General features: G+C 41.7%; 1 protein-coding gene across 2 annotated transcripts; it reads right to left on the bottom strand.

Moving 5' to 3' along the window:
• Nucleotides 1-3,689: 3,689 nt before the first annotated feature.
• lcp2a (lymphocyte cytosolic protein 2a) lies at nucleotides 3,690-24,513 on the bottom strand. Of its 2 annotated transcripts, none has more exons than XM_071506244.1 (20): nucleotides 24,472-24,513; nucleotides 17,665-17,977; nucleotides 15,841-15,903; nucleotides 15,508-15,554; nucleotides 14,810-14,875; nucleotides 14,660-14,685; nucleotides 13,965-14,008; nucleotides 12,246-12,438; nucleotides 11,448-11,536; nucleotides 11,310-11,370; nucleotides 10,181-10,286; nucleotides 9,104-9,199; nucleotides 8,927-8,945; nucleotides 8,718-8,733; nucleotides 8,203-8,290; nucleotides 7,952-7,974; nucleotides 7,077-7,156; nucleotides 6,220-6,294; nucleotides 5,104-5,253; nucleotides 3,690-4,446 (listed from the first exon to the last, which is right to left on the bottom strand). In XM_071506244.1, exons 2-20 carry the CDS (start codon nucleotides 17,740-17,742, stop codon nucleotides 4,297-4,299), a joined length of 1,470 nt encoding a protein of 489 aa, XP_071362345.1. In that variant the 5' UTR covers nucleotides 17,743-17,977; nucleotides 24,472-24,513; the 3' UTR covers nucleotides 3,690-4,296. The 2 variants fall into 2 exon arrangements, with proteins under 2 accessions (XP_071362345.1, XP_071362344.1); XM_071506243.1 differs by lacking the exon at nucleotides 24,472-24,513 and adding an exon at nucleotides 18,068-18,224.
• Nucleotides 24,514-24,612: the final 99 nt, after the last annotated feature.

Below are 24,612 nucleotides of genomic sequence, written 5' to 3' on the forward strand. Positions count from 1 at the left end.
CTGACTGATAGATTATTATCTACAGGTTAAAGGTTAAATAGTTGTTCAGATGTCTGCGGAACAAAATGTACAACAAATTTATTATTAAAGTTCCTCATGTTTTAATATCTGTGAAAATCAGGAAAAAGGTTTTCACTCATAAAAACAGGTCTGAAGCCATAGACTGTATATAAAAATGGACGTCGACGCCGGCTCCGGAAAATGAAGCCAATGCGGAAGTGCCTTAAACCTGCATTCTATCCAATGACCATCAGGGGGCGACTCCACTGGTTGCAAAAAGAAGTCAGATTGTATGGATGTCTATGAGAAAATGACCCTACTTCTCACCTGGTTTATGACCCCAGGAAACGTTTTCATAATGAGTTTATGGTCTCGATCGCTACTTTCAAGTCTTCTTCAATACAACATGATGTTCATTTTTAAAATTATAGTCCCATTTAATTTAAAATAGACGATAAAGTAGGGTATGCATTGGGGCGTGGCTAACATATGATTGACACATTTTGGCTTGTCAATCAAGAGCAGTCCCTTTTAACTATTAACTATTAAAAGTACTTTAACACTTCATAATAGAGTTTACCTTGACTTATGGAAAATGACTTCGGATTCAGCAGTGCTGCGTAGCCAAAAGACCGATACTGTTGTCAGGTCGACAGTTTAGGTGGGCGGGCACAGTGACCTCGGCTCTCAGGTCAGCTCCACCCCTCGCTCCTACTCAGCTCCACCCTCTTCTCCAAATATGGTTTCTTCTAGTTTCAAAAAATCAAGATGGCGGCAGCCAAATTGCAAACTCGAGGCTTCAAAATGGCAGTTCGCAAACCAATGGGTGACGACACGGTGAAAAAAACAGAGGCTCCGGCTTGTCTGAAGCTCATCTGCTCTGACTTCCTGTTGAGACACCTGGATCAGGCCTTGGCCCCGCCCACCACCTGCTGGCTCCAGGTGTCCAGGTGAAAGAGCAGAGAGGATGAAGATGTTAGAGGAGGAAACATCAGAGACTCAGCCTCATGTTGGAGCCTCAGTCAGACCCAGACTCAGATGAGGAGTCTGTTGAGACCAGAATCAGAGGCTAGCAGACGGATCAGAACCGTTAGCATAGTTAGCATCTTTCATTTGTTTATGTTGTTTGTTAGCTTGTAACTGGCAGTGGCTGACACAGTGTTAGTGGTTGTGCTAATGCTAACTCTGGCTCTTTGTACTGACAAGGTTTCAGGTGTATTTAGCCCCGCCCCCCGTCCCCACAAGTTGACAGGATTGGTTCCTTAGGTTCTATGACGTATGAATCCCTGACTGTCTGAATCTGTTTTAATGAGACTGTGATTGGTTCAAGGTGAAAACACTCAGTCATGGTGTCGACTGATTATTTCATGCTATAAAAAAACATCATGTGGACGTTAAATAGTTAAATACTTCATCTTCATCAGTGAGTCTTTAGGGTTTGTACAGGTTGTGTTCACTCAAGTCCCAACGGAGTCATACCTGAACTCACAGTCATTAAACATTCAATGTGACATCACTTCCTCCATCCATCACTTCCAGAATAAAGCTCCAGAAATCCACTTAGAAACCAGAGGCTGCAGAACTTCATTCAGAAACCTCCCGTTTTTAAGTTTCCTTCAGTGTCACAGTTGATCACAGCTGACTCAGCTGCTGTTGATGGAGAGTTTGACTCAAAGAACAGGGCGTAAAGAAAACAGCAGCTCTAACCTGTAGCTACAGAACAACTATTTGATGAGCCTCCATCTATCAGATCAGCAAAAACATTTAGATAAGAGTCAAAACTGGCTCAGTTATAACTGACAGGGCAGAAAAAACAACAGAAGAACCAACATCTTTCAAATCAGAAGTTTGGACTTTAGATTTTAACAAGACTAAGCTGATCAAAGACTGTGTCTCCTGAGAAGATGATGAAGATCGCTCCCCATCGTCACATCAGCCTCAGACGACACTGAATTTCATTTTTTGCAGTGAATTACTTTCTGGGTTACTTTTGTTAAGTTAATTTGCATGATGCAGAGATTTGAGTTGCTATGACAGTAAGTGAAGAGCTGTGATCTTTCCTCACTACAGACGTTTCACTCACAAACTGCTTCCGTCTGTTTCTGTCCAATAAGGTTTTTTTTAAGTGAACAGCTGTTTGACAGACTGTTAATAAGTGATGATCATTATTCGACCTTTTTAACTTATATTATTCTCAAACACAGGTTTTCCTTCAGTAACAGACATCATGATATTGTGGATAATTTCTGGTGATTTATTGTGTTTTACACAATCACCAGTGTTGTAATAACATTATATCATGAGTTCACCTGTGACTCCCACTGTATGTATTAACCCCTGACCCCTGACCTATGTCTGATCTTTACCCTGGAAACCCTCCGTGTGTTAGACTGAAGCAGACACATAAACAGATTTTCATTCTTATCTGTTCACAGACAGACAGACTCAACACACCTGTGTGTGTGTTCATGTGCATGTGTGTGTGTGTGTGTGTTTGTGTGTGTGTGTGTGTGTGTGTGTGTTTGTGTGTGTGTGTGTGTGTGTGTGTGTGTGTGTGTGTGTGTGTGTGTGTGTGTGTGTGTGTTTGTGTGTGTGTGTGTGTGTGTGTGTGTGTGTGTGTGTGTGTGTGTGTGTGTGTGTGTGTGATGACAGTTGGTGGTGCAGCGGTAATCTTAGCCCTGCGGTGCCTTCATGGATGACTCAGACAAAACAACACACACAGTCTGAACTATAACTGACTGATGACTAGGATTATACAATGTAAATGTGTGTGTGTGTGTGGGGAGGGGGGGTAGTGTTGGGGCTCATGGGAAAAAAACAGATTACCTGTAACTGTCATGAGTCTGTTTGAAGATAATCAGTACAGGGTTGAGTATTCACATTAATAACCTCTGAATAAAGACCCTCAAAGACTCTGCCCATGAATAATCCACCTGATATAACTGCCCCTGATAATAATACTGACTCTCACTGATGATACTGACTTGCTCTGATGATGATGCTAACTGACTGATAATAATAATAATAATAATAATAATAATAATAATAATGACTTTTGGTGGTTGAAGCTGTTTTAATGAATCAAAAGGGAATCATGTCATCAGCCGTGACAGGAGCAAAGGGAAAAGTGCGGTGACGTAGTTTATAGAGCGACAGAGTCCACGTCAGGAGGAGGTTGGGGTGGATGGATGAATATGACCCAGGAGAGCGGTGTTCGATTCCCATGTGACAGTAGCAGTTTATGTTGTTTCTGTTATCCATGACCGTTCGTTGCTATTATTGTAACCATGACAACAAAGATCGGCTAATGTTGAGGAAGAACTGAAACCAAATCAGCATCTTTTCCTAAACCTAACCAAGACGTGACTGTTACTATAGTAACCATGCAGATGAAGGTAGCTTTGCCGCTGTTGGTACAGACTACGTGTTTATTAATGTAACCATGACAACCAAGGTCTGGTAGGGCGCTATTTGAGGAGACTCTCCTATTGGTCATATCAGAGGGCTGATGGCTGTTCAGGTTGAAGGACTGGTTTCATTAACAGACTGTTCACAGTGGCAGGAAATAACCATAACACACTTAAGTTCTGTTACAGTGAATAAATGAAGTGTTTATACTGAGGTGACATTTCCCGCAAATATTCAAGAGATGACAGAAAGTGTCTGAAAGGAAATGAAGTAACACAACATTTCTGTTTGAAGGAGATTTTCCTGAGTTTTAATGAGGACAAAACATGTGACACATTCAGTGAATTCACAACTGTCCCAGACTGAAAGCAGAGTCATCTGAAGTGAGAAACAGTGCAACACTTCATTATTTAGCAACCAAAATGCCATAGGTACAGTCATGAAAAGTGAGTTTTATTTAGCTCAGCTGAAGAAAGACATTGGATCATTTTTGCCATGAACATGCATAGTTTGAATGTGGAAAAATACGTCTTTATCCAACATGATGAACTGAAAGAAGCATGGTACAGAGACTATAATTTAAAAGCTCTAAAACATTTCTAAGTGGAAAAGGTTTATTGTCTGAAGAGCGGAGAGCTGACACTAAACTACAGACTGTTGCTCAAATGCAGATGATCCAAAGCATGCAATGAAGAAACTTCAAAACGTGCAAAAATCTAACTTTTTTCACCCAATTCACAAAAGAACCTCCCTCCTACCTCTGGAGTGAGGCTCAGCACACCGGCTAATTATGTAAGAGGTGGACATTCATCTGAACTCTGCCTGTTGGGTTTCCCCCTGGTTTAGTTTGGTGATGGGTCCGATCAGGTCCGATCCGGTTTCATCTGGTCAGGACCAGGTCTGTCCAGTCATGCAGTACCCGGCCGGGTCAGAGAGGAGACACTGGTTCTGCTGGCCGGAGCCTCGGTTTTTGGCATCAATAAGGAGCAGAGGAGACTGGGAGTAATGGCCGATAATTTCACTAACTGAGGGAAAAGACTGCGCACACACACACACACACAGATCAGTTATTACAACTGATTATAGTTGTAGTCCTGTTCACTCCTGACCTGTTCAGCTGCAGTTTCTTTGATGCTGCTGAAGAAAACTCCAACCATAGATGTTAAAGCTGTATCACGCAAAAACGCCCGTCAATGCTGGTGCCCGGTATTTTAACCTTTTATTTTGGTGGTATATTTGCAGCTGTTCTGCCAACAGTCTTTTGAAAAGTCACTTCAGGGTTTTGTGATGCTCAGAAAAATGTTGCTCCCATTTTACAGACACTTGTTAGCCTAACGTTAGCATAACTCCACACAGCGGACGTGGTCATAAACTGGGCTTTTTTTTTATATAACCTGTGACCCTACAAATTAATGTAGTTAGCTCATGATATGCTAACTCCTTGGCCATGAATATAACACTACTGTAGGAAGATAGTTAGCCGGGCATGCTAACCTTAGCAACTTACATTGAGCAGATACAAACAGAGTTAAATCCATTCCTTAAACTAACTCTTTGTATGCAGAGGTTTAGTGGATGGTGAGTTCAAGTTAATAAGAAAACCCCAACTTCTCTCTACAAATACAAAGTCAATGAAGTTTTTACAGATCAGGTTCAGGTCTCAGTTCTTCTTCTAAAGACCACATGACTCTTTACCTCTTGGACTTTGAGCCCAGTTCCCAGCAGGAACTGCTGGTGCTGCTGTCTGATCTGGATGTTGTAGACTTTGTCCTGGTAGAAGACCATCAGGGTAAAGGGCTGATTGGCCAGCTGCCGGGTGCTGTCCCTCACCAGGTACGCCCCGTCCTCAACAGAGACAGACATGAGAGGTGAACGTCACAGAAAAACTGATGTAAAATTAGTCCTGATCATTTAAACTGTTTTGACAGAGGTGAAGAAATAAATAAATCACATTTATTTAAGTACTGTATTTAACTAAAATTTGAAGGTATTTGCACTTTACTTGGGTGCTTCCAATTTTACACCTCTTTATACTTCAGCTCCGCTACATTTCAGGGGTAAACATTTTTTCTACTATATATTAGTTTTCACGTTGCCAAACCGTCTCATTAACAGCAGCTGTGATCAGCTCCTGTCTGCAGTGATTCATGATGTTCGGACAACTGTCACTGTTTCACTGTGATACTGAAGGAAACTTAAAAACAGGAGGATTCTGAATGAAGTTCTGCAGAATCTTTTCTCTCTGGTCACTGAAGGAAGTGAAGTCACACTGAATCAGATTTGACTGTGTTTTGATTTTGAGAAGGAGACAATAATAACAGAATAACTACAATCGCAAAAATATTTTCATCTTCCTTCGAAGGTAAAGAACCATTGCCTCAATGTGAGGACTAATAATCCAGTTATATCATTATTCTGCATATATTATACAACATTTAGAAAGGAACCATTCTACACGTGCTCATCTATTTTTGATACTTTAAATTTTAAACATTTTACAAACAATACTTCTGTACTTTTACTAGAGTAAACTTTAAAATGTAGGACTTTTACTTGTAGCAGAAATTTTCTTCCATTTTTTTAAAGGATCAGAGTATTTCTTTCACTACTGTACAGTATCTTAAAAGTGGCAAAAATAATCTTCATAATCTTCAAATCAGTGAAAACAATTATATATATCAGATTAATGGCATGAAAGTAATTCATAGTTTACATATAGAAATATCGAAGAAGAATAGGAAGAAGAATAAGAAGAAAAAGAAGAAGAAATGTAAAGTTCTTTTCCTTTATTTACTGCTTTGTTTCTGTTACCTTGCGGACTCGTTTCAGACATCCTTCTGCCTGACCTCTGGTCACCTTACCCACATACCAGCGAGGGTCCAGCCCCTACAACACACACACACACACACACAATAAACTTGTATGTGTTGTATCTGACCATGAAAGTTTTGTCAGGGTACAAACAGAAAGACAACAGCACTGCCTGCTGTTTAAACCATGGAAATACAAAAAAATACTAAAAAAAAAGAAAAAAAAAGTTGCAGAATCTTTTAATCAATTGCTAAATCTTATTCATAAAAACGATTTTTTAACCTTCTATTTCCACCTGTCTTACTTATTTTATTTTATTATCTTATTTTTCACTTTGTAACTTAAAAAAGTGTAAAATCATTATCATTATCATCAATATTATAATTTAAGTTTACTTTACATGGACAAAAAGAAAAAAGAAAAACATAAAACAACAAAACCAACCTGCACACACACACACACACACACACACAGAGATACACACACATCCAGACTCATTTTCCAAAACTCTTCCCAGTTCAGTCTTACACCCCAACATTTCACCTACATGACGACCACAGACTAATTACAGGTTTATGAGGATGCAATAATCCAGAGATATAATCATCTTGCTGCTTGTATTACTGACTTTTGAGGACCAGTTACAGTTTTAAACCAGAGCAGTTGGAACATTTTTGCACTGTGAGGACATTTTGGCTGCTTGTCACTTCTGCAAAGGACTCTCTGAAGGTTCACACCTGGCTTTAAGGTTAAGGTTAGAATCAGGTGTATGTTGGGGTCAGGGTCTCCAGAATACATCATGTGAACGATGGTCCTCAAACATACATGTATTTTTGTGTTTGTGTCTATTTTATTACCTGTGTGTTTGACATTGAGGGCGGAGGACGAAGTGATGGTCTATTTGATCCAACAAGGCTTCCCCTGTGGTCATCCATTGCTACACACACACACACACACACACACAAACACACACAGTCATTTATCCACCACTTCAAAGAACATTGCATTGACTTACATTCATTTCCTATAGACTTACTTTAACCTCGACCTAAAACTAATTTCTCACTTTAACATTTTATGTTTTACATCATGAGGTCTTTCTGTAAACTGATTTATGTCCCCACAGCATCGCCAATACAAGTACGCCACATACAAACACAATATTTCTGCTGCTGGAGGAAACAGCTCTGTAGATGACAGAGCGCCCCCTGGTGTTTTCACACAGCTGACACAAGACTATCTGTGCCTCAAAGAAAAATATGACTTTATACTGACGGGAACTGAAAGGTAGAACCAAGACATTTCAGTTTAATAAATCTTTACACAGTTAAGTGAAGTTTGTAATGTCTGTAACTGTAAACACATACAGTTTATGACATAAAAAGACTTTGTTAAAATATAATGCTTTGTCATTAAAGGAATACTTGAACATTTAGTGAAATGCTCTCCTTCTCTTTCTTGTTGAGATTCATATTTTCAGGTTATTACCACTTTCATGTCTGTACAGTGAATATAAAGCTACAGCTGTGTGTTCATCAGGGACCATTAAAGATGCTGGTGGGTTGATTTTGTTTCCTTTGGCCGAGCTAAGCTAACTGTTTCCTCCTGTTTTCAGTCTTTAGCTGACAGACATAAATCATCAATCTGAATGTAAAACTCTCAGAGAGAAAGACAGGGAGAGGATTTCCCAGAATGCTGAACTGTTCCTTTATCGTTTGTGTCGTCTTCTTACCAGAGTGCACTTTGGGAGGCAGACTGCTCAAAGACAAACAAAAGACACAGATTATTCATGTACATGACAGAAATATTCAACATAACACACACGTACAATGTGGAGGTTTTGACATTGTTTGTTTACAGACTACCTTTGTTTTAAAACTAAATGGACCTACAATTGAACTCTGAGGTTCTCCACTACTGAAGAGATGCAACACACATGGGAATTATTGTTTCATTTGTAATTATCATTTAATTTTTTCATACCTGTCTCCATGGCGTGAGGGGGGCCCAGGGAGTCCAGGGCGTGGGGGCAGATTTTTACCGTGGAGGGGGAAGGTGTTGTGTTTAGGAGCTGGAAGAGAGAAACAGAATTTAAAGAATCATCAGTACAAATACTATTTATATAATACCGATCCTGGTGAGAAATGCATTCTGGGATATTTGGCTACTCCACATCCTCACAACTCAGCTCCTGAAGCTTAAAACTATAATCTGCTGCGACGCTTCAAATGGTGACATTTATGTTGAAAGCTGCTCATGGTCCCATTTAAATACATTTTTAATACATTTTAGAAAATGTATAAATAAATAAATATGTTAGGTAATTCTTTTGTTTGCCATTTTATGGAGAAGAGATGAGGATTTAAAAGAAATAATGAAATAAAGTAAAATAAATTTGGTTTTTAACTACAAAATAAAATAAGATAAATTAAAATGAAATAAAATAAATTAAAATGTTTGTTAAAACAGATAAATGTTAAAATAAATAAATGTCTCACCTTCATCATGTGGTTGCTAATGAGAGAGAGAGAGAATAAATAGGTCACAGTTCATTCTGGACAAATTCACCACTATAAAAAAAATTTAAATGTGAAGGTGTTTATACATTTTGATTTGTGCATGTGTGTCTATATTTTCACTTTATGTGTACTATGTGTTGTGGACATTTTATTGGAACTGTTTTTAAAATGAAAAAAGTTTGACTTACTTCTCTCCTTGCATCATACCTGTTAAACCACATAGGAAACAAACGTGAATTACCTGTTTGATCGTCTTACAAACTGAACTCACAGACTGAAAATAAATGTGATGAACTTGAATTCGAAGCCTTTTAGACAAAGAACTGATCAGATGAAAAGTCAGGTGATGACAGGTGAGTGCTGACCTGCTGGGAGGAAGCCTGGCTGAGGAGTTGCTGGAGGACAGAGGAGGAACTGGAGGTTTGTTCCAGACAGAAGGTTCCTGGATGTCAGGTTGAGGCCTGAACACACAAACACACAAAAACCACACGTTTTGACAATTAAAGGAGAGGATCCGATTTTTTTTTTAGTTTCTCAGTCAGAATTATTTTACATAAGTTACACGGTTACTGCAGATTTACAAGTGACAGAGTTTCTGCTGAGTTCATCATCAAATTTAATGTTTAGGGTCATTGTCCTCACACCCAGACATGATCCTGGAGAGACCGTGATAAACTCATGGAGCTGTTCAAGTTATCGTCTTATTGTGTGTTATTAGTTAAAATAGATTGTGTTTGTTCTTTATTGTAACATGGATGAAGATCTGGTCATTTTAAGATAAATTCATACAGACATTGGATTATTCCAAAGTTTGCATATTTTTCTTATATTTACATTTAAATCAAATTTGTCTCAGTTCTTCAAAACAAAAGCAACATTTTTTATAATTAATCAATTATCACAACCTGGTTTAACCAATGAAAAAGTAATTAATTTAACTTGATGTTGAAGTTTTTATTAAAATGCACTTACTTCCAAGACTGTGTGCCAGGCTGCAAGAAACAGATATAAAATTAAAACAATGTCATACAAGACACAAAAGTTCAAAGTATTAAAAAATACAAGTTAGAAGGAAGTTTTCACTGTCCATGGTTTCTCAGGGTTCTGGTCTCGGTCCCTTTTTGTTTTCAGTTTTCTATGTTACTCATATAAGTTAATTTGTCAACTATTGTCAAATAAAGTTTATTTAAAGAGAAACTCACCCTGTTCGCTGTGTCGCGTTGAGGTCCCGTGAAGAACAAAAAAATCAGTTTTTAGATAAATTCAATGATCATCAGTTCAGGTTGTTAAATAACATTTAAATGTATTATTTTTGTTTACAACATTATTGTTGTGTGTTTGTTGGAGAAGCTGCTGCTGCTAGGAGAATTGTGATAAGCCACAGGGGGGCGTTAATCCTAACTTTTACAATGTTAAAGTGATTGAATGAAATAAACAGTGACAGTGAGTTGGTCCTGGGTTCAGGGTTACCTCTGATGGGGGACGAGCTGGATCCTGAATCTCGCCCCGGTTTGTTGGCACGAATGATCTGTGGTGGCTCTGGAGGAACTGAACACAACAAACAACAGCTTTAATATGATGGACGACCAGAGGGACCAATGAGGACCTCTGTCAGAGTCACATGACCCAAACACAGTGATCTAAAACCTAAAGTCGAGCCACAACAGATAATTTGAAATCAATCTGTACGACTTATTTATCACATTTTAAAAAATGAACTTGGTGACAAAGTGAAAGTTATAGTAGGAAAATTATAACTGAAGTTCAGACTGGATTTGATTGTTTTAGTGTTTCAGTCTATATTTGTTTATATTTAGTCAAATTAAAAGTAAAGCTACAACATTTAATCAATTAATTGATTGAAAGAGAGTTAATCAGCAACTACTTTTACAACTGATTCATGGTTTCAGTCATTTTTTATGTAGATTTTCAAATATTTAGCTACGACAATTGCTTTTACAATTTAAAGACGTCACTTTGGGCTCTGGGAAGTTGTGATGATTCACTATTTGTTTTTTAAATTTCAGATTTCTCTCAGAAAACTCAGAACTCAGAAAAAAAAAGTGAACCACCGCAAAATTTTGTAAACTAAACAGTTCATCAATTAATCAAGACAGTAATCAGCAGACCAGTAACAAAAATAATCATTAGTCACAGCTCTAATAAACAGCAGCTGGATCAGCTGCGATCAGCTCCTGGCTGCAGTGAATCATGATGTTTAGACAACTGTCACTGTTTCACTGTGACACTGAAGGAAACTTAAAATCAGGAGGATTCTGAATGGAGTTCTGCAGCCTCTCTGGTAATGACGTAGATTAAGTGGAATTCTGGAGCTTTATTCTGGAGGGACATCAGAGATAATGACCTCATCAGGAACTGAAGTCACAGCGGCATGTTTCATGTCTGTGGGTTCAGGTCTGACTCAGGACTCTCCGGAGGAGGAGGACCGTGACTGTAATTCACCTCACACAGTGTCTTTGCCCCTGCTCAGCTCTGCCGCGCCCCCCCCGAGGAGGCTTCAGTCTCTTTGTGAGTGTGAACATGTGAACGTTACAGCAGCAGGTGACTCACATTTTCCTGATGGTCGTCCACCACAGTGGGGGGAGGGGTCTCTTCTGGAGGGGTCACCTGGCTACAAACACCAGCTTCAATTAACATCAAGTTAAAAATCAGTAACTGAGCATTAGAATGAGTTTGGGATGGACTCACAATCCGGGGAGCAGACAGGGCGGAGACTGGGGGGCGGGGGCACAGAACAGGGGGGGGCCCTCTGGACGACACGTGGTTATCCCTGTTATCTAAACACACACACACAAACACACACACACACAGACTGTGAGTCAGATTTATATGGAAAACAGCAGGAGGCTCACTCTCCTCGCTCCGACAGACTGTTTCCTGTAAGTCCTCGTTTCCCTGGACACACACAAAACACACCAGGGTGATGAACCAGCTCTGACTTTAAATTCATCCTTTACAAGGACACAGCTTCAAACAAGGTGAGTATCTACAGGTTTATGAAGGGGTGAGAGTTTTGGTTGAAGTTAGGTGTACTTAATGTGACAAAAACCATTATATTCCTACAGAGTTCACTGAATAACCTCTGACTGGTTTCATATGTGTTGAGCTGAGCTGTTAACTGAGGCGTTTTTTGATGTTTTAATGCAAATATTTGGGAGTTGATCAGGGTCTGATGTTAAATTTTTAAAAAAGTAGAAAATGATATTAATATATATTTAAATCGGACCTTCCACAAAAATAATAATGCATCAAAATCAATGTTGTTGGTAATCATTGATGAATCCTGGACTGTGTTAATCCAGGGTTCAAATCTTGAAGATGATAATATTTGGTTGTTATGATCAGGACTGATGTTAAATTGAAAAATAAATTTTTAATATATTTATTGCATTTTTTTGATGCAGACATTTTTATCCTCTAAGAACCTCAGTGAAAGTTCAGCTTTAATTTTAACTAAACTTGTAGAAAAGAATTGTTTTGTTTTACCGATGTAATCCCCGTCTCCGATGGGCAGGGTCGGGCACAGCTTGTGAGCCAGGTCCTCCGGAGGTTCGGAGGGAGGGGGTTCATAATCGTTGGCCCCGTCCAGGTCATCATTTGGGGACTCGTAGTCTCCCCCGCTGCCGTCCTCGTCTCCACTGTTCGGACTCTCATAGTCATCATCAAAATCTTCATCATCCTGAAGCGAAGAGGCAGAGAGGAAACAGATGGAGAGAAGTGAGCAAGGATCAGAGGTAGAGAGAAACAAACGCCACAACACTGCAGCCTGTGTTGATGTCATTTAGTTCAATATCAGCTTCAGTCAAACTTTTATTAGTTTTAAACAAAATCTGAAAACATTTTGGTTTAGTTTTCATCAGTGAAGTTTTAGTGAATGTTTTCTGACTAAAACTAACAAAAATCAAATGAATAAAATCTTACTGCATTTTTCTGTCAAAAGACTAAAGCAGATTAAAAATCAACTGAACCCAACTTCAAACTCTCCTGTCATCAGAACAAAACCACGAGCAAAGTGTTAGAAAATATCTTTGGTAGAACGATTAACGTTCAGTCTGTGTCCACAAAAACTTTGAGGTCAGAGGTCAATTTCAGCTATAAGTATCCAGTCACAGAGCTTGAAATACTGTCAGCCGAAGCTAATGTGAACTGAACAGAATTCCACCTGAAGTCAGCAGATGTGCACCGTCAGGCAAACCAGACAAATGCTTGGGCCCCCAAGAGGCAAATGGCCCCGCAGATTGGCTTATTTTGAAATGACAACTATAAACCCCCTTAAACACACTATACAAAGCAACTATACACTATACGATGGGCCTCTTTGCCTGGGGCCCTCCAGAGTCTAGGATCACCACTGGAAGTCGATTTCCAACTCGGAAAGTCACCAACGACCTTCAGATCCAAGATGGCTGCTCTGCACATCGACATCAGAGAACGCTGTGGTAATTAACTGTTTCTTAGCACTTCTGTCCTATTTGTGGACATGTTGCTACAGTGTTTGTATCCAGATGTTATTGTCATCAACTGGAGTTGCACCAACAACAACAACAAACAACAACAATCACAAGCTCCCGACTTGAACCGGAACGTGGTCGTGCTCTGACTTCACAGATAAATGGAAGAGACGACGTGTTGAGCTGAGAGGACGATCTGCAGATTAAATCAGTTCACTTTTAAAATCTGGATCAGTTCTGACAGAATTCAGCCCCCGCTCTGATTCTACAATCACCACTGGTCTGATTCACACCTCTGACGGGCTTCTTCAGCTCCTGAGGCTCATGGGTATTGTAGTGTTTTGACTCATCTGCCAAAGTGACAAACAAATCACGATTCCTGTGAAGTGAAGGTGAAACGATTCAAACTGGTTTAGGACATAAAATCTACAGAGTCGAGTTTCTGTGTTTCGGAACATTAAAGATCCCGTTTGAATGGAAACAGACTGAGGGAGAACACATCAGGAACCTTCACCAATCACAGCTCTACACCTCGACAGCCTCCCCGATCAGCTGTGTCGATCACCTGGTCTGTAGGAAAAGTGCTCTGAGGTAACTTCTGTCATGATTCAGAGCTGGATAAATAGAACTGATTTGGCCTGAACGCGTGTTTCTGTGTGGGTATCAGTGTCAGTGACGTCACTGTCAAGACTAATAACGGTTCAACAGCTTCAACACTAAGGAAGTGAAGGAGACAGATGAAGGTCAGACTCACAAACTCGTCTTCACCCCAGCCCTGAACGTCAGCCACGCTGGGGTCTGCAGAGAGGAAGCAGCACGTGAGCAGCGCACATCTCAAGACACTCAAGTCTATACAACATCACTGCAGCTAAGACAGTAAGTCGTTAACAGAGGAGAAATTCAGGGTCAAATAAACACATCATTAGAAGTAAATCAAATCAAAGTGAATATAGAAATAAAGATTACAAGGCAAACAATAAACACTGCAGTGTAATGAGTGACACCACTGACTGTGACAGACACATGATTCATGATTCTTAGTGTTTGTCTTAGCACAGAAGCTTTAGTTCAGTATGGTATATAGAATATAACCTGAAATGTGTTGATAAATACAAGTATAATATAAAATATGATTCAGACGACTATGAAAATAATCATAAATATAAAGTATAAAGCATTTTGGGAAATCCTTGTTTTTATCATTGGACCCAGTGTGAAGATGTTTGTAGTTAATTCATGTGAGAAAAATATGAACCAGACTAAAGAGAAACAGATGAGAAACACCTCCCTGTTTCCTTTAACATTAACATGGCGTCGGAGTTTAAATGAGATGATCCTAAAGAGCGACAGTCAGCTGGACGTCGACCTCCTGATCGACCGGAGGAAGACTCAGTGAGGTCGAAACCACAAACACAAATCAAAGCTTGAACACTTTGTTTTCGCTCCTACCTGGTTCGTGATATTTGGGCGTCGTTCTGTGGAAACAAACACAAACAGAGAGAGAGAAGATTTGAGAAAGCCTCACATCCCATCAGGTCCATGAACGCATCATGTTCAGGATCAGTTCCTGCTGAGATGTGATGCTTTGTCTGGACCTACTTTTTACCAAACAGGCCTCTCTTCTCCTCCTTCTTGCTGATTTCACAGCTGATCTTAGAGATCATCCTGAAACACACACACACACACACACACACACACACACACATCAGGGTTAATCCGACCAACTCTCCTGTGCTGTGACTGGACTCTGCCAAAGATTGTTTGTGAGTGAAGACACATCCCCCAACAGAGCGGAGACTCTTCTCCAGAGAAACGATCAGCTGATCGAAGCTCGTTAATCACAGTCAACAGATCAATATGTGGAGCTCAGAGCTCTGGATCAGGAGCTCCGGGATCTGGGTCAAGTAGTTTGTAAAGAATCAGGTGTGAAAGTCAGTTGGTTCCAGCTGTGATTTCACTGTCACCACAATCAATATCAATCAATAATCAATATCTCATGTTCAGGTTGTCAGCATGAATTAGATTGATTATTGTTAATGTGGATTCATTTAGAAGCTGCAGCTGATCACAGATCTGAACTCAGCCTTTATTTATAACCTTATTAATGACAAAAGTTCAAGTTAATCAGATTCATTAAAGTCATGTGATCACACAGTTTTATCTTTATGAGTACGAAACCTGACGTCACCATGGCAACCCTCCCCTCCATGTTATAAACGCTTCACTACAAACATCAGTGTTCAGACGTCAATCATGCCTGTGGGCGGGGCCACAGGAGGAATGAGGTCAGTACTCACGGAGCGAGGAGTTTGGGGAACTTCTGCAGGTCGTTATCACTCAGGTTCTGCAGGGAGAGACGCAGCGCTGTGTTCAAATCACGTCAGGACGTTTCAGACTCCTCCCCCACTCCCTCACCTCTTTTCCTTCCTTTCCAACCTCCTTACCTCCTCCTTTAATTCCTTTTTTCCTTTGACCTTATCCACCATCTCCTAACCTCCTCCTTTCCTTCCCTTCCTCTTCATTTCCTACTTGCCTCCTTTTTGTCACAAACTTTCCTTCCCTAGATCCCTCTCTCTTTTTCTGCCCCCTCCTTTCTCTTCATCGCTCTCGGGGCGTGTTGGTCGACTCACCACGAATCTGGATCCGCTGATGTTGTTCTTCATCACGGCCTTATCACAGCCGGACAGATTCATCTGTGGACAGACACGAGGACACTGTTGGTGCTGATTCAACACTTCTGTCGTCTCTCCTTTCCTACCTCATTTCCTCCTTTCCTTTCCAACCTCCGCCTTTACTTATCCACTACCTCCTTTCCTTTTTTACTTCCTTCCCTCCCTTATCTATCTTCCCTACCTCTACTTATCCTTAATACCTCCTTCTCTAACCCTTCACGTCCTTTCCTACATCCTTCTGTCATTTCCCACCTCCTCATTTCCTTCCTTGCCTTCTCCACCCTTTCCTTTCCATCACCTGTTGCTTCCTTTTCCACTCACTTCTTTCCTTTTCTGCACCCCTCTGTCCTTCCCTACTCTACTCTCCCTTCACTAACTCCTCCTTTCCTTCCAACCTTTTATCTTCTGCCTCGACTTCCTCCTTTCCTTTTCTGTCTCCTTCATTCCTCCCACTTCTCTCTTTGCACCTCCTCTTTCCCAACCCACCTCCTCCTTTCCTTTCTCTACATCTCCTCTCTCTATCTGCTACTCTTTCCTTTCCTTCTTCCACATCTCCTCCTTTCTTTTCCTACCTCCTTTTGTCCTTTTACAACCTCCTTTCCTCCTCCTCCTCCTGTGTGCTGTTACATTTGATCTCAGTATTGTCAGGATCAGGTCACATTAGTTTGTTGTGTTAACTTTTCATTTAGTTCACGTTGCACATGATATTTTTCATTTAAACACTGAACAGAACTGAACTGAATTTACCTGTTTGAGCCACTGACACAGAAACTTAGATCAGTGTTTCTTATGTCAGAGTGAAGCAGGTGTTTAGAGAAAAGCCTGAAGCCGTTCACTGTGCTGTGAGATAAACATCATCCTCACCAGCCAGGATCTCAGTCTGTGGTTCAGGGAGTTGGACTGATATAATTTCATTAATCACAAATATCAGGTCCTTGTCCTCCAACCTGTGGTCCTGGTCTTGTAGAGGGACAGTCAGGCTGCTACCAACAATTATTGTCAGATAATAAAACAGGTTTGATTCTCTGTCATCAGATCCGTCAGTGAATCCCTCAGTCCTGATTCTTGAAGCTTCTCCGGCTGTTAAAAAGGCCGGTTGCTAACAAGAGTCTAAATGAGACGACAGAGGTTGTCGGGGACGTTAAACGTCATCAGTCCAACATGAAACCGACCTCCTCACCAGTCCACCTTTACGGCCTCACTGTGTTTCTACAAACTGTCACTAACTCTGTCAGAGGAAAGGCTTCTGTAGAAGAGCTCAGAGCTGAATCAGACTACAGGCTGAAGGTTAGTGGTGGTGACGGTGAAGTCATGTGACCGTGGTGTCGTTGGTTTATAGCCTAACATGAGCTTTTTACTGCTGCTGATTGTGTTTAGGCTTCAAACATCATAAAGTGGAGTCATTAGTGAAGATGATCCTGCTGAACTGAACCTGTCAGGATCAGAAACTGCTGCTGATTTTCTCTAATCAAATAAAACACAACGGAGAAATCCTATTGGCTGTTTGTGGAGGGAACCAGGTGATGATGACATCAGAGTTGGACTACAAACTACATCATCCCTGCAGCTCTGTACACACCAGCTACATATCAGCCTCTGATTCCTGCAGGGGGGGCACCAGCGGTAGCCAATCAGACCCCAGGGGGGGCTTGTGGCACCCAGGCCACCGCTCTGGCCCCGGCCCTGAAAATAAGCAGCTGTACTCTGATCATCAGATCGACTGTGTACACTTGTGTCACATGATCTCTGAGGTCATACAGACAGAGTGTGTGCAGGTCTCACCCTCTTCAGGTAGTCCGCCAGCTGCTGGGGGCTCCACCCCATCACCTCCAACCTGGACGGCACTCGGTCCGAGCTCATCCTGCGTCCCCCTCTCGTCGCCTTCTCTCAAAGTCACAAAATCCTTCCAGCTGACGTCAAACACGAGTCAGTTCCGGCTGTAACGGGAGGAGGAGGCCTCCACCTGACGATCACCTGGAGGGGATGTGTAGTTTTCCCCCCTCGCAGCCTCGTGGGTCTCAGATCAGACTTTCCTGGTCCTGCTGCTCGTCTGGCGTCCGACTGACAGACGGGCCTCGGTCCTCACCACTCCTTCCTGTGAAATGTAGAACCAAACGTCTCTCAAAGACTCACAGAAAATAGAGTAACTGTCTTCAGAAAGTTTTACTTCCTCCCGTCGACTCACCACTTTCTACGTCGAGTCTTCACAGAGAAGAACCAGAGAGCAGCAGACATGTCACTGTGGAACCAAAATGGCTGCCTTCTATCTTCCTCTCTCTCTCTCTGTGTCTATGTCTCTCTATCTCTTCGCCTCTCTTTCCTCCCCCCTCTCTCTGCCTCCCTCCCTCTCTCTCTGAGAGGAAGTGACAAGGGGGGGGAAGGCAGCACCCCCCCCCCCCCCTCACCCCCCCCCCCCCCCCCCCCCCCCACCCCCTCTGTCTAACCACAGAGCGGAACAGATGCTGCTGCACCCACTCGCTGCAGCTCGGCGGCTGACAAGAAGCTGTTCAGAGCCACAGAGGAAGAAGACTCTGGATCAGTCTGACACCTGAGGCTGACGCCGCAGCCTCTGTGTCACCAGCATTAATCACTGAACCCAGGTCAGTTTAATGGAGGCGGCCGCATCAGTCGATTCACACAGTTCAACTGCAACTTTCCTGAAGTTTGACTGATGTTTGAAAAAAAAATTAATACACAATAAGTTTAATTTTTACTTTTACTTTCACTTTCTGCCTCTTAACGTCTCCTCCACTACATCACTGCTCATTTAAGATTTAACACAGAACAATGAGACTTTAACCTGTTGACGTATCAAGTTTTACACATCACTAAAGTAAAACAGGTCACAGGTCACAAACCAGTTCTTACCTACAGGTTTGTTGTTGCTAACATTTCCACCCACGCGCTGCAGGTGGACCGGCTGCTCGAGGCTCCATCACCAGTTCACCTCATTAATCAGTCGTCACAAACCTCCTCCGCTGAAGAAGTCCACAGCATCCACCAGAGCAGGTCCGGCATCTTATGGTTCTGACTCTGAGACCTTTACTGCAGTGGTTTATACTGTGTTTTTTTTATGTTTCTCACATTTTCTGTGAGTAAAACAGACAGAAAACCTCAGACACTTTGCTCCATCATAAAGGAACTGTGAGGCTGCAGCCACAGTTATTGTCATTATTAACACATCTGACAGTTATTGTATTTAATAATGAAGATAGTGAAAAATGTGTTATTATTCCATGAAACCTGAGCAAAACCTTTTCAACTAGATTCATTTTTTCGGACCAACAGTAAAAATACAAACATGATGAGTTCACTGCCACAGAAAACTGTCAGATATTCACATTTCAGAAGCTGCTACCAGTCAATTTTTGTCTTAAATGACTCAAACAATTAATCAATAATCTGCCAGTTGCTGTTAGTTAATTGTCTGTCATTTACTCAGCTCAGTTTTCACTAAAGTTTTTACAGGCTGAGATGTTTCTAAAGTTAAAGCTCCATCCAGTCTAAAGGCAGATGTCCATGTGTTTGTGATTATAAAGCAGGTCTAGGTTCTATATTAATACTGTGAAAGTATCAAAGCCTCAGTCCACAGAGAAATGCACACAGCCTGTATTCAGAAACTGAGCCTTAAAACCAGCCGTCAGGACTTCTGGAACTTTGTGATGTCACAACAAAGCAGTGTTTTCAAACTCACACGTATTCATGAGAGAAGGCTCAGCTGATGGAGCTCAGGGAGCTAGCATGCTAACATTAGCCTAAATTCTAATAGCATCTGGGTCCAACTGAGTCCATGATCCAGGCCTGAACAGATGTTTGTCCCTGTGGCCCTGTTCAGACCCGGTATTAACCTGCGACCTGACAGATCCGATCACAAGTCCGTCTGTTCACACCTGGTTTTAAAATGCGTCACCAGTGACCACTTGTGATTGGATCTCACTTCCCCGCTTCATATCCAAGTAAACAGGTATGTGGTGTTGTTTTTAACAATCCAACGGAGGGGTGTGTATGAGAGCGAGCGAGAGCAAGCGAGAGAGCGAGCGGTACAAGGGTTGAGCGAATCAAAGCCCTGCTCACAGTTCTACACTGAAATAAGGTTTTATCCATTAGAAACTGTAAAATATTTTTGGTTCATTATGAAACTGCGCTGGGACTAATCAGAGTGTGTCAGAGGACGTCAGTAGAGGAGGCGTTCGTGTTCCCACTGTTAAAATAATGAGGCCACATGTGGCCCGGACCACCTCCGACCTCAAACGCTTCCTGAATGGCTCCTGTGTTTGTTCACACCTGAACTTAGAGCTGTCCACTTGTGACTGGATCACTCAGGACTGATGTTAATACCGGGTCTGAACATCTATCTGCACCCACTGAATAACTGACATTGGAAAAACCAGTTCACACACACCCCCACCTTTAGGCCCCCAACATGTTATCACGTTATGAAGTCTGACAAACTGTTGGAGCTTCTCTATAGACTCAGGTGTTCAGACTGATCCTGCTTTCATGTCTGCAGAGCAAATATGAAGCTACAGCAGCTGCTTAGCTTAGCTTATCTTAGCTTAGCTATCTTAGCACAAAGACTGGGGGAAACAGCAAGCCTGGCTCTGTTCAGCTCCTCGATGATTCTCAGTTCAGTTTCTGCGGCCTCTCTTTTCTCTAAGTGGATCCTGTTGTTTCAACAGAACCACAAGTTAAATGACTGAGGAGCTCAGTGAAGATTTCAACCCCCACCCCCTCACCCACCCCCATGTGGGGTTTTATTCCTGTTTTAACTTTCCTAACTTGATGCATTTTGTAATTTTCCTGGGTGTCTGCCTCACAGTTATTCTACCTTGTCTCTTTAAATAGCGTCATAGGAAAAACCCTCATCTCCTTCCTCCTCTGTCAGTCACAGCGGACGCCTCTGAAACCGAGCGTGACAACAACTCAGATGCGACAGGACTCAACACCTTCAACACAAACACACAAACCACCAGAGACGGCCGTGCAGAGGAGGCAGAAATAGCTCTCTGGAGGACTTCAGAGGTCAGACCTCATCCTGGTGACTCAGAGACATGCAGCCTGGTGGCAGAGGTGCATGCTGGGAGCGCAGATACTAAAATAAATTCCCACATGCAGAAGCAGTGGTTTCAGCTGATGGTAACAGTGGCGCTGCAGCATGAAAATGTAAATAAAAATTTGAGTTGAACTTCTCACTGAGTCTGAAAAAAATGTCTCATTAATCCTGAATAAACATATTCAAATCAGATTATACACAACTTTAATGTGTTTGTTGGTTTTATTTCTAATAGAATGAAAATACACATTTATACGTCTCGACACTGAGTTTGGTAACTTATAGGTTTCACATAGTCTAAAGGTAGATGTCCATGTGTTTGTGATTATAAAGCAGGTCTAGGTTCTATATTAATACTGTGAAAGTATCAAAGCCTCAGTCCACAGAGAAATGCACACAGCCTGTATTCAGACACTGAGTATCATGTGTTCTATAGCTTTTTGTGCATGTAAATCTTCTACAGAGTCCAAGGCTCAATGTTCCCAAAGGGACAAACTGTCAGGGCAAAAACAAATGTTCTCATTTGTATGAAACGCCTCATTGGGGGTCCAGACCTTACTTCCTGGACCTGTTGATGTCAATACGTCTCTTGCTGCTGCTCACCTGCAAGCTCAGCCCACCCCCACACAAGGCACAGCACATAACCACTAATAATGATGAGTTTTCTTTAGTTTTGTCTCCAAGCTGAAAAGACACACTGTTCTCAAATACCTGGAGAAATCTCCTTCATCTTTTCCACAAGTCTCTCCACTGATCCAAACATTTTACTGTGAGCCCGGCACTTCAAGGAGGACGGCTTCAGAAGCAGTCAGAGCTTTATTTTCACAACAGTTATTTCTGCAGGGCTTCAGGCTCACAGCCTTTCAGTCTGCATCGTTATTGTGGATCCTTGATGTTTAACCAGGTCACCGGTGACCTGAACACGTTCGTAAGAAGCAGCGTAGCAAAGATATAAAGGATTAAACGTTTGTCAGTATTGATATATTATACATTGTTAGCTCAGATAAATCATCCTCAGTTTAACCACTGACTTCCTGTGAGCTCTAAAGTATAATTCATTCAGATTTAAGTCTGTTCTGTCTGAAGTCTGTTCCTCCATTATTTATTTATAAGAGTCCACAGATAAACAGTCAAAAGGGTTTTTCATTAAAGTATTCCAGGTTATGAATATTGTCATGTGAAGTCTATTGCAGACTGTCGACCAACTTGATTTGCAGCATTTCTCTTGTCATTTCTGCCTCTTACCTCCTTCCTGCCTGACAGTGGGTGCGCTTGTTTTGTTCTCCAGTCGAGCTCGTGAAGGCGGATCAGATCCATCATCATCATCTTGTTCAGAATCAGACTGACTCAAACAGAACCGAAGCATAACAGCTACAACCATTTGTTTCCAGCAGTACGTGGACGGAATGTGTCGTTGCCGTGGTCGCTGACCAATCAGAGCACGATGGACTTTGGTGATGTACAGATGTACAGAAGAACACTGAAGCCCTGAAGCATGTAAATTGATTTTAGTAGACACCAAGAAGAAAATGATAAACACTAAAAATGGACATAATAAGTCCTCTTTGACCTGTCAGGACTTCTGTAACTTTGTGATGTCACAACAAGTCAGTCATCGCTCACAGCCACGCCCCAAGCCCCGCCCACCTGAATCCACCATCCAACCTTGCAGAATTTGGTTTCTCTAAGTGTTTACCCGAAATCTGCTACAGTCAGCCAATCAGGAGAGAGGTGTGTATATAACAGCAGAGACAGTGGAGAAAGGAGACGCTTCATTTTAAATTATTTCCTGTTACTGTGTCACATGGGTTTCTCCACCTCCTCGCCTCTTCAGGAGACCAGGTCTGAGTCCGTTCATTCCACGGGGAGAAGTGAACATGATCACAGATCACGACTGATTCTTTCTCCCGATAATCACCGAAATAGATACTGGATCCATTTTTCACAAGCCACAGATCTTCCGACCATTCTGACACTGAAAGATCATTTTTCAGACGACAGATCAGGAAAAATTTTACTTTACTTTCTGTCTTAACAACACACTCTGTGAGACCTCACAGCTCTGTCTCTCTGTTCTGGTCTGGGTTCATTGCTGCAGAGACGTTGCTTTCCGACCGCAGAAGTTTAAAGGACGTATATGTGAAACCATTAATTAAAAGTTTAACTTAAATAAAGCTTGTATTTCTTTATTTAATAATACTATTATTGTCATTACCATGTAACTGTTTCTGGAGGGAAAACAGAGACTGATAAGATCTTGCACTGGGTTGATCAGATATTAAGCTAGTAGATAAAAAACAAACTGCAAAATCAGACAGAAATTCAAACTATATCTAGAGTTGCATTGTAATGTTGTTGTGCTCTGACATGAACAAGCCATCATGACCACACCCCCTTAGGAGACCAGAAGTGTATAGGAGTTCATACGATTGGTGCAGGCGGCATTATCTTCTCTATAGAGTGTCTTTGATGACAGTATTGAGAATGTGTGGGTGCTTCTGCTTTGCCCTCAGTAACAGGAAGTCAAGCTTCATCTCAGTCTGGTCATTAATCAGCACAAAAGGAAGAAAGCAAACTTCCTCTTATTCTTCCTGTTGATCAAACTCAGGCTGTTGCACAAAAAAACAACTTCTGACAAGCAGAGCGACAACCAAAGGCGACTTAACCTCCACATGCAAATCCTCCACCGCCACAGTCCCAGTCCAGAAGTGTCTAACCTCCACAGTCTGACTCACATCTGTTTTTCATGGCTTCAGACTGGAGCTGCAGCTCTCAGCAGTCACAAGAAATTAATCAGCAGCTAGTCTGAGTCATTTCAGAGAAAAACTGGGTCAAACATTTTATGTTTTCCAGGTTCAACACATGAGAATGAGCCGCTGGTCTTGGTTTTTCATGACGGTGAACTGAGCCTCTGGTTCTGGTCTGAAGACGTCACTTTGGCTCAATGCAGTGGTGAATAAAACACAGGTGTTTACTGTGTCCTGTGCATCATTTAACACACGTTTAATACACTGTGACATACAACACATGGCCAAAAGTATGTGGACAACCTCCTGTCCTTGTGTTTCCTGCCTCTGAGCTCCAGTGAATCTTAATGCTGCAGCATGTGTTGACGTTGCAGACGACGGCGCCTTATTGGTGTATTTCTCTGTTTCGAGTCTCTCCAGGTTCAAAGTGTTTGCAGGTTGAGAGTCGTGCACATTCACACACACAAACCGTTTCCTCTCTGTAGCGCCCATCAGATAAAAATGTTTTTCTGGCACTGGTCCTGATCAGTCCTCTAATGTTGATTATCTGCTTGTACTGAGGCTGATCAGATACTAGAATCTGAACTGGACCCGAACCTGACGCCCTGTTTACATGTGTGGACTTCTGCTATAGGACCCTCAAAAGGCCACATGACCAAACCAGACTTGAACCGAAACATAATTTCTACATTTTAGTCCAAACCCGGCCCCACCCATCAGTTCCTGTCAGGCGCGGGTCAGGTCTCCACCCTCTGTCAGATATTTATAAATTACTTACTTCTTACTTACTTATTCAGGACAACTCTGAGCTCTGATATGAGGGAGGACAGAGATCAGATTGGTTCGTCCGGTCTGGACGTCTTCACACTACAGCTCAACAGAGCTCTGAAATACTGACTACAACTCGTGTTTGAACATGACAGAGATCGT

Source organism: Trachinotus anak, unplaced genomic scaffold (genome assembly GCF_046630095.1).
Source record: "Trachinotus anak isolate AG129_WGS33_773 ecotype Australia unplaced genomic scaffold, CSIRO_AGI_Tana_v1 ptg000020l, whole genome shotgun sequence".
NCBI lineage: Eukaryota > Metazoa > Chordata > Actinopteri > Carangiformes > Carangidae > Trachinotus > Trachinotus anak.

Excerpts from the sequence above, each read along its gene's own strand:
- lcp2a (XM_071506244.1), bottom strand. The coding sequence starts at position 17,742 with ATGAGCTCGGACCGAGTGCCGTCCAGGTTGGAGGTGATGGGGTGGAGC. Across the intron at positions 15,555-15,840 it reads TCAGCGGATCCAGATTCGTG|AACCTGAGTGATAACGACCT; the intron begins GTGAGTCGACCA and ends CTCTCCCTGCAG. Across the intron at positions 12,439-13,964 it reads GCTGGGGTGAAGACGAGTTT|GATGATGAAGATTTTGATGA; the intron begins GTGAGTCTGACC and ends TCTTCGCTTCAG.